This window comes from Megascapheus bottae, chromosome 22 (genome assembly GCF_031878675.1).
Source record: "Megascapheus bottae isolate mThoBot1 chromosome 22, mThoBot2.hap1, whole genome shotgun sequence".
Classification (NCBI taxonomy): Eukaryota; Metazoa; Chordata; class Mammalia; order Rodentia; family Geomyidae; genus Megascapheus; species Megascapheus bottae.
In genome coordinates, this window is record NC_143530.1 from 27981462 (window position 1) to 27995969 (window position 14508).

The 14508-nt window shown below is 42.1% G+C and overlaps 1 protein-coding gene across 2 annotated transcripts in view; it reads left to right on the plus strand.

Annotated features, from left to right (window-relative positions):
• Positions 1-14508, plus strand: part of Slc22a23 (solute carrier family 22 member 23) — a 178893-nt gene that overhangs the window by 28964 nt on the left and 135421 nt on the right. For both annotated transcript variants that reach the window (XM_090356407.1, XM_090356408.1), the window contains exons 2-3: positions 8239-8342; positions 14064-14218. In XM_090356407.1, coding sequence (XP_090212533.1) covers positions 8239-8342; positions 14064-14218 — 259 coding nt within the window. The remainder of the gene's footprint in view (positions 1-8238; positions 8343-14063; positions 14219-14508) is intronic.

The window sequence follows — 14508 nt, forward strand, 5'->3', positions numbered from 1 at the left end:
GTGTTTATGATGTCATTTGAGGAAGCTTGTGAGTGTGCCAACTCTAATTGGCACTTGGGTTAGCTACTGTTGACAGTGAGCCTTTTAAAATTGTAGGGCAAAGCCAAACGCCTATGGCTCATGCCAGTAACTGTAGCAAATCAGGAGGCTGGGAAAATAAAAACGCTAAGGGGCAGCACCCAGGACCTGAGTTCAAGACCCAGGACCAGCCCAGAAAAATTAATCAATTAAAAAAAGAAATTAATTAATTTAAAAAAGAAAGAACGTGAGCTTGGAGGCAAAACAAAAAAAGCCCAAATAATTTGAGGTTTTAAAAGAATGCAATATGTTTTGAGCTCTCATGAAGTCTTCTAGGAAAAAAAGAATCTGAAGACTGCCGGACTGAAAGTATGAAAGATGGGTTGGCTTGGGTTGTACAGACTAATTACAGATAGCATGTTCCTTCAGCCTGGCTTACAGGGCTCCTTAGTTCAGTCCATCTGTGGATCATGTTTTAGGGTGGCCTGGTAGGGAGAAGGAGCGGGAAGGGGGGGAGATTATGAGGGGGGAGAAGAATATATTCTGGCCAATGCAGTGTCTCTAGTTTAAAAAACAAAAGAAAAAACAAAACTGCAGAGCACAGCAAATCCATACTAGTTCACACCAGGCTGCCACTTTAGAGGGGGGAAAGTGCTGATTCCACACACTTGTAAATTCCTACAACCCAGTCAGGAATTTGGTTTCCTTTAAGCCTTTGAAAGTTTAAGCAGTGTTTCCCTCTTTGTAGTATTTCCTTTTATCATAACTGACAGTGTACTGGGTTAGATTGGGAAAACCCTGCTGGTTTGCTGATGTCTCCACTTCAAAAGATGGAACTCTGGGAATTCTTCACTTATCTCCCCCTCAAAAAAAAAAACCTCTTTGTACTTTATTCAGTGAGCATTAACATAAGTAAGCTTTGAGCTGTGAAAGCATGATTGGTTCCCAGTCACTTTCTTTTCTTCTTTTTAAGACATGGTATTTATTTGATGATTTATTTTGAGATGGGGCCTTGTGATATTGCCCAGGGTTCACATGAACTCCTGAGCTCCAGTATTCTCCTGCTTCAGCCTCGGAGAGCTAGGACTGCAAGCATAGGCATGGCATCTGGCTCTAATCTTAAAATGTATATTAATATTCAACCATTTTCAGACTAAGTTTCCCTGGACTTATATGTTAGATAGTATAAAGCATATTCCTAATTAGAAGCTGAAATCTGAGGATCAAGGTTCAGAGCCAGCCTAGGCAGACAAATCCTTGAGACTTTTACTTCCAATTAGCCAGTAACAGACAGCTGGAGGTATATGGTTCAACTGGCAGAATTCAGCCTTGACTAAAACAGGTGAGCAAAAGTACAACCTTGAGTTCAAGCCCCAGTACTAACAAACACAGAAAAATATACATTCTTAAAAGGGTGATGTGTGTTGCTTTGTTGGTTTGTTTTTTAAAAAATGATTTTGTCTTACTGTTACCATCATCCAAAGTTTCCTTATCATTTTAGAGTTTCTAGATTAATCAGAGGTATCAGTGGTGACTTACACCTAGCTACTAAAGAGGCTGAGATCTGAGGATTAAAGTTTGAAGCCAGTCCTAGCAGGAAAGTCTGAGACATTTATGTCCAATTAACCACCAAAAAGCCAGAAGTGGAGCTGTTGCTAAAGCAGTAGAGTGCTTGAAATAGGAAAGGGAAGAGGGGAAAACAAGATGATTGGGAGAGGGTGGGGAGAGGAAAATGGGGACAAAATCATAAGAAGGGGTATCAATGTGTAAGAAGTAATGTACCTACTATCTGACAAATGTAACTGTAACCCCTGTATTTATTACCTCGATAATAAAAAATAAAATGAAGAAGAAAAAAAAAGAAATAGGGATGGGAAGGGGGAAAAAAGGTGATTGGGAGGGGATAAGAGGAGGGGGAGGGGGACAAAAACGTGAGAAGTGGTATCAAGGTTCAAGAAATAATGTAGGCTGGGTGAGGTGGCTCATGCCTGTAATCCTAGTTACTCAGGAGGATGAGACCTGAGGATCAAGGTTCAAAGCCAGCCCAGGCACAAAAGGACCTGAGACTCTTATCTCCATTTAACCTCTAGAAAACCAGAAGTGGGGCTTGGCTCAAAGGTAGGGCAGTAGCCTTTAGCTGAAGAGCTCAGGGGCAATGCCCAGGCCCAGGCCCAGGGCTAGGGTGGTAGCCTTGAGCTGAGGAGCTCAGGGACAGCACCCAGCACGAGTTCAATCCCCATGAACCCCCCCCCCAAAAAAAGAAGTAATGTACCCACTACCTGATGAATGTAACTATAATCCCTCTATACATTACCATGACAATAAAATACAATAAAAGCGAGAATCCAAAAAAAAAAGAAAGAAAGAAAGAAAGAAAGAAAGAAAGAAAGAAAGAAAGAAAGAAAGAATTAAGGGACAGCATCTGGGATCTGAGTTCAAACACAGGAAGGAACAAAGGAAGGAAGGAGAAAACTTGGAAACATAAAGAAAAGTAGAAACTGGAAAACTAAACTCAATCTTAGTTCTATTCTGCCATCTTGGTGTTTGGGGCTATCTTCTAATTGTCCCTGCACTCCAGTATCTCTTGTCCTCACTAAGATTTTCATTCAGGGGCTTTGTTTATTATATCCTGTGCATTCTCTTAGTTGTTACTTTTCAAAAGTACTGTTGTCAATGTCTGCACAGTCCCTTTACCATGGCAGAGGGGCCTCTGTGGGCTTCCTGGATAATTTCCTTGGGAGGAAATTCCTAAGAATGGACTTGCTGGGATAAAGAGAGGACAGTATTTGAACAAATGCACTGGACCTTGCCATGTGCTTTCCAGAAAAGCAGTGTTTATTTGCTCTTATCCCTTCATCTCTCCTGCATTACTAGAGATTTCTAATTCATACTGATGAAAAAGTATATCTAAGTGGGAAAGAAGTTTATCCTGATGAAATATTTAGGGCATTAACTCTATAGACTTACCTAACAAATTAAAGTGTTTATAATTTTATGATCATATATACATACATAATATATATGTGTATATATATATATATAGAGAGAGAGAGAGAGAGAGAGAATCTTATTATGTAGCCCACGATGATTTTAAACTGAAGCTCCTCCTGCTCAGCTTCCTAAGTGCTGAGATTACAAGCATGCTTCACCATCCTACTTTGTTTATAGTATTTGATACATAGGTATTTTAAATAATAATTAAAATTAATAATAAGCTAGCAACAGTTAAACTGATCATTGTAACCGCCATTTCTCTACGTAGACCCTCACCCCGCTTAGTTTTTAATCCATAGAAATTGAATTTCACTGTGAAAAGTGTTTTGTATTCTTCCAATGCTGCATTTCATTATAGGATTCACTCTACTTGAAAATTTTTATGTCATCTGTTGATCATCTTTTTTAGACATTTGAGTTTCCTTGATGACTTATTTCTCTACTCAATTTGATTTAGTCCTTCAAGATAATAGAAGCTGTATTTCTTGTAGACTATCCTTAAAATACATTGCTGTAAAAGTAAGTCTATTGCTTTCCTTTAACCTCTGCCTCTCCCCCTCCACCCCCGTCGGGTGTGTAGCTTTTAGAATGCAGATGTCTTAGAGCTACCTGTCTGTCTTCAGTCCCAGCTGGAACAGCCTCCAGCATTCCCACAGATTATAACAGCAGAGAGCAAGGGTGGGTGGGGTCAGGGTTTAAGAACTGGACTGTGACTTGAAGCTTTTAGGATCGTGTTAAACCTGCAGATGAGGTGCTAACATACTTCATTAAAGCATTTTTTTTTTCATTGTTCTCTTGGGAAAGGATTTGAAGGGTGGAGTTAATGCAAGAAAGAAGCTTGTGTTAGGTCAGGGAGGGTGTCTTAGCAAGACAAGGTGAGTACTTACTGGCCCATATCTTGCTCTGCACTTTTATCCCAAACAGGGAATGAATGGGGTAAACTTTTACCCCTAAGAAACCCAATCAAGGAATGAATGGGATTCAGTTTGCAAATACCAGAAACTGTATTTCAGGAGATAAGAGAATACAGAGAAGTGATGCCTGCGTAGTGACTAAAGAAGCTTCTAGCTGCACCTCTGGATGAATTCTCAGCACAGCATCCCATTGCCAGATGTCATTGTTGGGATCCTGGGAAATAGGAAGTTGCTATCCTATCCCTAGAACATTTCCTCATCCACTGCCAGAACTTCTGGCTCCTAGCCCACCCAATCTCTGCCAGATCTAATTAGCAGAGTGGATGCTCCATTTACCTGTCTTAACATTCTTCCTCATTCCAATCAGCCCAGAAACCAGAACTAGGGTATTCTCTGAGAGTTGTTTTAGGGTATGCATTTAATTGGCAGATTCTAAAACATATTTGGAGGTCTTGGGCCACAGTGACTTGCACCTGTGATTCCACATATAATGGGAAGGCGAAGGATCACAGTTTGAGGCTAGATTGACAATGACATACTCTTTCTCAACTAACAAGCTAGACCTGGTGATTCACACCTGAAACCCCAGCCAGGTAGGAAGCTTAGGTTAGAAGGATTGTGGTCTGAGACTAGTCTTCAGGGGGAAAAAATGCTGGCTTTAGGCAAAAACTAATATGTTTTAGTTATCTAAAAAAAATAACTAAGGAAAAAATGGGCTGAGGGCATGACTCAAGTGTTAAAGTACCTAGCTAGCCAGCTTGAGGCCCTGAGTTCAAATCCTAATACTGGGAACAAAGAAATCAATCACGTTTGGACTCTCAGCTGTAAGAGAATCTGGAAATGTTATTTTTAGCCTTCAGGCTCACATGAGAAGAACATACACTAGACAGAAGGAAAATGGAACTTTTCAGAAACTAGCTGCTCGTAGCATCAGTGGAGCACAGATAACAGTACAGACAGGATGCATTTGAAAATACAGATAGGATCTGCTAAACTTGGTGATTGGTTGGATGAGAAGAGGGAGGCAACCAGAGTAAGGTTGGAGACAAAAACTCATTGCATGAAACTGCAGTCTTGCACTTTTTGGAACATTACTCCTGTCAGGTTTTTAAAAACCTTAAAAATGCACACAGCCTCTATTTCTTGAAATGGCCAGTTGCTATGTCTTATCTATAGCAATGTGAACAAGTAAAACCCGGTGATCTCAAAATTTCCTCATACTTCTGACATTCTTTAGGCAGATTCTTTAAGAGATAATGCTATGCCTGGACATGTTTTGCATGTTTTTAATATATTTCCCTCAATACCAGAAGGAGAAGTTAAACAAGGGAGCCAGTTCAGTGGATTCTCCCTGTTCTCAGCATTCTCACAATAGCCAAATGGAATGTAGCTCTGGGTTGGGCCCCCGGGAAGGCGAGGGTGTTGTTTTAGGTGGATCCCTGGGTATGAATAACTTTTATCTTATTAAGCCTGCTGGGGCCTTCCAGTCCTTTGCTTGTTGACTCAGATAGGTTGTCTATTTGTGTCTTGGAAAGGGGGATAAGACACTAGGTGGTTGCTGTCCTCTGGCTCCCTGACCTCCCCCACCTCCCTCCACACACACACTCCCGGCTGCCCTAGGACAGGTGTGTGTTCTGAAGCTGAGGTCCAAGGCATTAACTGGTCCCTCTGCCCAGGTTTTCTTTCCTTACTGTGAGTGACTTCAGTCTCCCTCTACTATTTAAATTTTCCATTCTAGCATTGTTCATCAACAGAGGTCACCTCAAGAGGACCACCAAACAACGTATTTAGTTACTACAATTGGTGTCTGTGGCTGCCCACAGCCAGAGATAGTTGTTATTCAGATGGAGGAATTCACAACAGCAGTGACTATTTTCTCCATTCCCTTGAAGGCTTTTTATTAAAGTCTCTTATCTCCTAGCCATTTAATATAAGCTTAATGGACTCCTCTGCATCATCATGCCTTCAACAGACTCATTGATGTGGAGATGTCGAAGTGTTTGCAACCAAAGGGTGCTCTCCCAGCAGCAGCCTGGGCTCAGGCTAGCTCCTCTTTTGCCAAGAATGTGCAAGCTACATGGTTGCCTATGTAGTAACTACCTGGGCAAACAGAAGACCCACAAAATTCATAATACTATACCACACATTTTAAGGCAAAGCCTCCATTGTCAGCTGAGGAATAGGTATTTATAATTGAGAATATGTTCCCCCCCCCCCCCAGGAACTGCATGTCTAGGAATGTCGATTTTCTGGTCTTGTTTCCAAGCACCCATCTCAGCTTTTCAGTCCTGCTTTGATACCAGAGTAGTCATGAGCAAGCATCTTGAAGTGTTGTAGGTCCTTCCTGCTCTTGGGAGTTGATTGGGAGGCTGAAATTCCAGGATTATCTTCACAATGGCAAGGAAAAGACAGGGTAGGATCACTTGGAGAGGCTGTTGGGCTCAGATCACTTGAGCAACTTGCTGAACCACACTTCTGTGTTGAGCTACAGTTTGCATTCAGCACATCTGGGAAGGGGACCAATTTGCATTTTTCATTTGCTCTCAAGCACTACTGATGTTCTGGTTCTTATGGTTTTGGAACATTTTGAGGAACACCCTAGTTGTCATAGAAGGAAGTTAGGCCTCTAATACCTTTGTCTGAACTCTACTAAGTGAATATATAGCCAACAGCGCCCTTAGCTGTGCTTTATTGGCTCCAGCCTGAGCAGCCCATGCTTGCATCCCTTTTTCTTTTCTTCCTTCTTGAGTTTATTGATTCTTCAGTCATCTGGTACCAGATGGCATAGATAAGAAAATCAGACTCTCCAAGGCAAGTGTCACAAGTGCAGAAGTGAGAATATGACAGGTGGCATCTTTGCTCTGTCTTGGCTTTCCACAAATACCGCTGGCCCTGGGATCTGAAGCTCTGTACCCTAAGGGCTCCATCAGGCTATCCAGATGCTTGGAAATGAACCTGAACTCACAAAGATCTTCTGCGTTATACTCTGGGTCTCCAGATAGACAGCAGGAAGGAGAAGACAGACATCTAAGAAGCCAGAGCCTTCTACCCTTCCACCCTTCATCCTCACCTTTCCTGACTGCTTCTAGAATGCCTCTTGTTCTAGCATCCCCAAATTCCTGAATTGTGGGCATCTTTCCAGCTGTAGTTGCAACTTCCTTCTCCTCCCCTCTCCCCCCTCAATCCCTCATTGGTTTCTACTGACCTGAAATTGATAGCACCAGCTGTCTGGGGCATTATTCACTTCTTACCCCTATCAGAAGGGCATCTATATTGCCCAGAGTGGGTTGCTGCATTGTCATAGCACCAACCTGTGGAGACTATTTGTTCCTCTGACCTGCTGGTAAGCTGGGGGTGGATTTCAATGCTATAGCCATATTTGGATACATGTTTGCCTAAGAGCAAACATGACTTTCTCTCCTGCATTTGTAAATGGAAAAGAAGAAAATGAGTTTTCATATTAAATAAAAAAACAAATTTTACAAAATAGACTGAGTGTTGTATTTCCACATTCATTACCTTTCTCTCCAAGTAGCCAATTAATTATACTATGCAGTACAAGAAAATCCAAGAGCATTTACAAGGATAAAATAAGATTGTTTAGTTAACGTTCAAATTTCAGCGTTCATTATGAACCTTGCCTTTACTTTTAAGACTACAGTGTGGAGGGCATTGTGATGTAAGAACGTGAGCATTACTTTTTGTTTCCTGGTGTTTGGTTTTTTTGTTTGTTTGTTTGTTTTGGTTGTGAGGCTTGAACTCAGGGCCTAGACGCTGTTCCTGAGCTTTTTGGCTCAAAGCTAGCACTCTGCTACCTAGAACCACAGTGTCACTTCTGGTTTTCTAATGGTTAATTGGAGATGGGTCTTACAGACTTTCCTGCCTAAGCTGGCTTTGAATGGAGATCCTCATATCTCAGCCTCCTGAGTAGCTGGGATTACAGGCCTGAGCCACTAGCGCCCAGCTCCTTCCTGGGTTGGTTGGCACAGCTCTGTGGGGTGAGGGGTGCTGGTCGCCAAGGTTAGGCTGCCCATCTCCCTGGGCATTTCCTTTGCTCCTGATCTCCTGTAGTTGTTGGGACTGAAGGAATACTACATCTGCAAATTGCATCCTGCAGATGCCTGGTTAAAGTCATCCCTTAGATAATTATTCCAGAGTAAAACACTGCATTTCCTTTTGTGGGCAAACACTGATGCAACACAGCTGTGATGGAGCCATGACCTTGCAGGGTTATCGTGTTGCCCTTGTGATTGAGTACAATTAGCTCTGTGTTTGTGTCTCTCTGATTTGTTTTCTGTTTGCCCCTCTCTAGTGGGATCTTGTGTGTGATAATGCCTGGAAGGTCCATATCGCTAAGTTCTCCTTACTGGTTGGATTAATCTTTGGCTACCTAATAACTGGATGCATTGCTGACTGGTGAGTACCTATGTGCCCACTGCACGAACCTTTGGCAGCCATGGCACAACTTTGATGACTAAAAGAAGTGATCAGTGTTAGCAACTGTGACTGGGCCATTTCTCTGCTATGGTCTGGGGCAGAAAGCAGAAGCCACTGTTTGAAGAATGCAGGGCTAAAAGAATTATGTCCCGAGTTCGAATCCCAGGACTGGCACCAAAACAGGGAAAAAAACAATTAGCCAATGCATTCAGCAGACCATTAGAAGTGAGACTTTAAATCCCTCTCTTGTCAGCCTGAAGCCTGAAGCCCTGAGTACTACTGACATTGAAGTCTAAGAGATGCTTGAAGACTTAGGTACAGGACTCTATGAGCTGGGCACAGAGTGGATGTATATATGAGAGGCATCTAAAAAAAAAAATGGGAAGAGCCAGGTACAGTAGCATAATACAGCTATAAACTGTGCGGCTGGGCATCTGTGGTAGAGGATTTCTGGACCCCAGGAGTTCAGGCCAGTATGAGCAACATAGGGAAACCCTGCCTCAAGAAATGCAAAAATAAAAACTGAGGGGAGGAGCTGTGGACCCTTCATTCCTCCTGATCTGAATGGGTAAAACAGCTCTGAGTAGCACCTTACAAATGTCATGCACATTTTAAGGAGAGTTGATGGCTGGGCCAAAGGATTGCCCTGTGATGCTCCAGGTAGGAGGTTGATATTACAAGATAAGTGGGTAGTGAGGAAGTGATTAGAAATAAGAAGAAACATGCTTTGGGTGGGCGAAGAGGTATGGGTGCCTAGGGCAAAGTGTGTGATTCAGAATGAAGCTATGGAGTTAGGGGACAGAGACTAGGCAGGAAGCTGAGTTATTAATGATAATAATGATGGTGACATCATTAGCACATAACACTTAGTGATTACCATGTGCCAGGCATGGTGCCAAATAGACCCACACATTGAAATATTTTATCCTCATAACACCCTGGTTAAGTAGGAGCTGTTGTGACTCCTGTTACATCACTGAAAAACTGGAGCAGGGGGTTTCATCAGCCCCAAGTTCCTCTCAGCTTGAAGCTGGTGAGCCATGAGTTGATATCAGTACAGAGAGCCTGCCTCTCAGCAGTTACCCAAGCGCTTTCATTCAAGGCTGTCTGTGTAATGGACTATTGAAGGACAGAAGTGTGTGAATATTCCCCTGTCTGCTCTTTTCAAGGAGTGTGTGTGTGTGTGTGTGTGTGTGTGTGTGTGTATCAGTACATCTTGGTTACCTGTTGTAATAAAGGCCAAGAAGGCTATAGAACAAGTTGTATGTCTCTGTTCCCTGCTTAGTTAAGGACTAGCCTAAGACAAGAGCCAGGATGGTGGGGATAGTAGCAGAGGGCTCTGAGTCCACATTAAAGTTGGAGAAATTTCCTCTCATAACTTTGCACTGGAGTTCCTCTTCTAACACACACTGTGGTTCCCTGTGTCCTCAGAACTCTGCTGCCTCATCATTTATAAATGCTTCATATGGAAATGTTTCCTGCAGGCAGAAACAAAAAAGCTGTCAGCAACCTCTGGAGACCTACCCTGAGGGCTCCTTTGGATTTTTTTTTCTGTTTGTGTTTTTGAAGATCAGGGGTTGGTTTTTGTTTAACCAGATGTTTGGGTTCAGAGGTTTTGAGCATAAGCTCGGACCTCAAAGCTACTGCTTCCAAGAACTCTGCAATGAAATGAATTAGGAATTTCTGTCTACTCACATAAGCATGCCACCTTCTTTCTGAAACACACAGACTTGATATATCTTTTACAAAAGTAAGCATAGGCTTTTATTAATGAATCATCCTAAAAGGGTTTAAGTTACTTCAAGGTTCTTCTTGTACCTTTAGGCCCAGTGGCCTCTCTGACCACACACCAAGCTTAGGGACAGAAGGCAAAAGAGTTTATCTCTTGATCTCAAGCAGCCAGGAGTCTGATACCATGAACCCATTATTCTGCCCTAATTTCCTGAGGGTCCACATCTGAGGATAGATGGACAAGGCTGGGGAAGTCAGAGCAGCAGGTGTGGGTGTCCAGAGAGCTACGATAGTATCTGTGTGTGGATATTGGCTTTTTGAACATTTTAACTGGATCTGTTTCATCTGGGGACTTTGTTATTTCCACCCCCATTGGTTCTGTTATGTTTTGTTTTGCATTTTTACTCCTTCCCTTGACCCTTGAGTAGAAGGAAACAGCCCCATTTGAGGGAGCTCCAGGCCTCACAGCTGGGACTCCTGGCTTCAGTCATAGAGTAAGCTTTCTAAGATTTCCGTTAGTGTGCATAATCATTTAAATTGTGTACTGCCTCCTTTTAAAAGTTGCATTTTTCAACCTAGATTTTATCTAGAGATCTACATTAGGCACTGTTAGTGTGTGAGTTTAGACTCCTTGGAGAGATGCAGACTGGGACTCTGCTACCTTCTCCCTCTCTGCCCTTTTGTGAGATGGCCTGCATTTGTAAGGATCTGCACCAGAGAACCCCTGGCCCTTAAGCTCTTGGGGAGCTCTTGGCCAGTGGGGAGCACCAGCTACAGATCCTCAGGGGAGAGAGTGTTCAGGCCTCTTCAGGGCCAGAAGACCAGTTACCTCCTCTCAGGCTCCTCTGCTTGATGCCCCCCTCTCCCTCTGAAGTCATGAGCATTGACTCCTCAATCCCTGCCATTAGGCACTGCAGGGCCACTGTCCCCTGTGGGTTCTGTCTCAGTTTTCCACTCCTGTGTTCATAATGCCTGTATTAAAGTCTCCTCCAGCCACTGCAATGGAGAGGGATGGCTGTTTCCTGTCAGGATCCTGTATTGGTTCCCTGGACTCACTGTCACCAATTACTTCATGTTCAGTGGCTTCGACCACACAAATTAATCATCTTACAGTTGTATAATTCTCAAGTACCACAAGGGTCTCCTGGGGCTAAAACCAGGTATCAGCAGAGCATGGCTCATTTCTGGGAGTTCTGGGAGATAGTTCCTCATGTTTTTTGGCTTGTGGCCCTCATCCTTTATCTTCAAAGCCAGTGACGGCAGGTCAAGTCCATCTCACCTACCCAGATGAAATCACCCTATTTTTTTGTTTAACCTTAGTGACATCTTCAGGGTTCTTTTTTTCTGAAATGTAAAATATTCACAGGTTGTGAGGATTTAGATGGGACATTTTCAAGGGTCTTTATTTTGCCTAAGTTGTAGAAGTCTCTGCTCTGAGTCAGTTCTGAGGGGATTCCACTCTGGGGAGCCAATTCATGCTGTTGTTCCATGGCTTTACAGTCAATGCAGGCATATCGTGCATGTGTTGAACACCTGCTAAGTCACTTGCATGTTTCCACACCTGTTATATAGTCCCTAACAGGCTCATTGGAATAATTTGGCTCTTCTCAAGATCTCATAATCCCAAGCAGTGTAAACTTGGATTTGAAATGAGGGTGCTCCAACTTCAAAGATCATATGAACCCCAATAATAAGTGTTACTTCAACCCTTTTAGAAAGAATGATTTGGAATCGTTTCCATGGGATTAAAAAAAATTAAGCACTTTTTCAAAAAAGTATCAGAATGGGAAAAACCTTGTTGGGCTGGTATCAGGGATATAGAAATGCAGGAAGGCTGTGAGAGTTGGACATTTAGCTACTTTATTTGTGCCAAGCTTTGTGTTTATATCTGTCATCTCACTTCATAAACAGTCTTAGTTATTTTGTAAAGTAGACCTTATCTTCAGTGTACAGCTGAGGTAGGCTCAGGGAGATAAAAATAGACATTAGGTTTCTGTGTGCTTTCTTTTATCTGAGGAGAACAACTGAGTCATATCTTAAATTTATTCCTGTAAGTTAGTTGGAGATGGACAAAAATCACCTGTTAAGGCCTTTCCTAATTGTACCACATATCAAAAGTAAGGGTTAAGCTCTTTGGATAAGATGATTGACTTGCACAAGTTTGAGTTCAGAGCCTTGGTCTTGCTTTACAAAAGCCAAGTGACAAATGGAGATGGTTAGAACTTTAGAAAGGTGTGATGGAAATGTTATCCTATGGTTCCTACCCCATATTTTAAAATCACATCCATGTCCTTTGTAAGGCCAAAGCTATGTTTTACAAAGTGCTGTTTTTTTTTTGTTTCAGTAAATCAAAATATTTATTAGAACCTAATATAATCAATTCTTAGACTACTACAATCCATTTCCTGACAGTTCTATTTCAGTGTGAAAATGTGTTCAGGAAATTTCAAGGTATGAATTATGGAAGATCAGCATCCTCCATCTCATCAATATACTATAGATGAGACCAATAAAGCATGTGCAAAACTACCCTTGTAGAACCAGCTTTTCTGGGGGGAAATACTGCCAACTACAAGACAAGAAATTGAAACAGGCTGTATAGAGAATGAAAACATATTACATACATATTACATGTCTAAATAACATAAGTGTATCTCTCTCTCTCTCTCTATATATATATATATTAAAATGCTTTGTTTCAGCAAGGTGCTCTTTAAAAAAGAGCTTCATTAAGAAATTTACATATCATAAAATTTACCTGTTAAATGCATAATCAAGCACTGAATTTTAGTGCATGTACAATTATAAAACCACCACCTACTCAAAGTTGAAATCATTTCCATTAGCCTTATTAGGGTGCTAGAAATGTGCTCATAAACATAAGCTCTCCATTCTCACTGCCAGCCCTGTATAACTATGGATCTATTTTCTGTTTCTCCCGACTTACCTTTTCTGGGCATTTAACTTGGTACTGGTGCCTTGTCATAAATATGTCCAGAATGATACAAGTCCTTTAGTTCCCTACTTAGTGTTACAATGCCAGGCCTGGAATTTTTTCATTGTATTCTTCCCCCTGGCAAATGGTATCCACTCTGCCTTAATTTCTCTGTGAGCTAACTTCCATCTAGCCCAAGCTGGTTGTGTTAAATATTAATGTGTTTGATGGAGTTATTACCACAGTTTTATTTCTAATGAGTGAAGTCAGCTCAAAATGGAAGGTTAACACGGGGGGAGGATGTGTAGCTAGTGATTTTTCCCATTCCCTGAACCATTCCTAACTTCCACCCCAGACTATCACTCCCTAGTGGTCACTGATCCCACCCTGACCATTTGTGTGTGATGTATGAGTTCAGTGTGTCCACACTCCTCTACCTTAGACTCCATTTTGAGCATACATCAGGACCACACTAGTTGAAAGTTTAGGCTGTTTTAGCTTGGTGTGTGATTCTTAAGAATTACCTACCATCATATGGCTGAACCAAAATGTAGCCAGTTGGCCCTGGACGTATAGACTATGCGTGAGATGAGGCACTCAGCTTAGTGAACAACCCAGAACGGAAGCAAAGTCTTCACTCCATGCCTGTGTTGACTTTCTGGCCAGTTCCAAAGGTCAGTAGTTTCTCAAGACATTAAATGGCAGGTGTGTCAAGGTTTGTGTTTGGGGAGTTGTTGTTGATTTAGTCCCTCTTGCCTTGAACCATCCCTGTTTATACACACAAGTAGACTCAGCAATCGGGGTTGTATCTCAATTTTCTCTTTCTCTCTCTCTAAGCTCTGCTCCCTTTGCTCCAGAATAAGGGTAGTCCATGAGTAGTCCTTGATCCAGTGCAGTAAACCTAGACAGCATAAAGACATTTAGCCCATACTCACTCAGCATATGTGACGTGTTTGCTGGGTGTTGGGTTTCAGCATCTAGCAACACCATGTCACCTCATGTCATTTCCTAACTTTTTCCCTTTCTGTGTGCAGGGTCGGCCGGCGGCCTGTGCTGCTGTTTTCCATCATCTTCATTCTGATCTTTGGACTGACTGTAGCACTCTCAGTGAATGTGACCATGTTCAGCACACTCAGGTTCTTTGAAGGATTTTGCTTGGCCGGAATAATTCTCACTTTGTATGCATTACGTAAGTACAAACCTTCATACCTAGTCATTAAAAAATCAGCAAAAGTATGATCGCTTATGAGATTTTTGGAAGAGATACTGTGCATACTGGTTGTTTGAAAGTAGGCTTTTGGAGGGATATTGTGCAGCACTTACTTAACCTTCCCCTCTAGCTTGGACTCAGTGCACCTCAAAACACATAGAAGTTTGCATAACGGCTTGGAGACAAATCATCCCAGAGTAGCCTTTACTTTCCTCTGGAATTTTCTAGATTAACATTCTTCTGTGTAGTTCCAAATCCAGTGACTAACT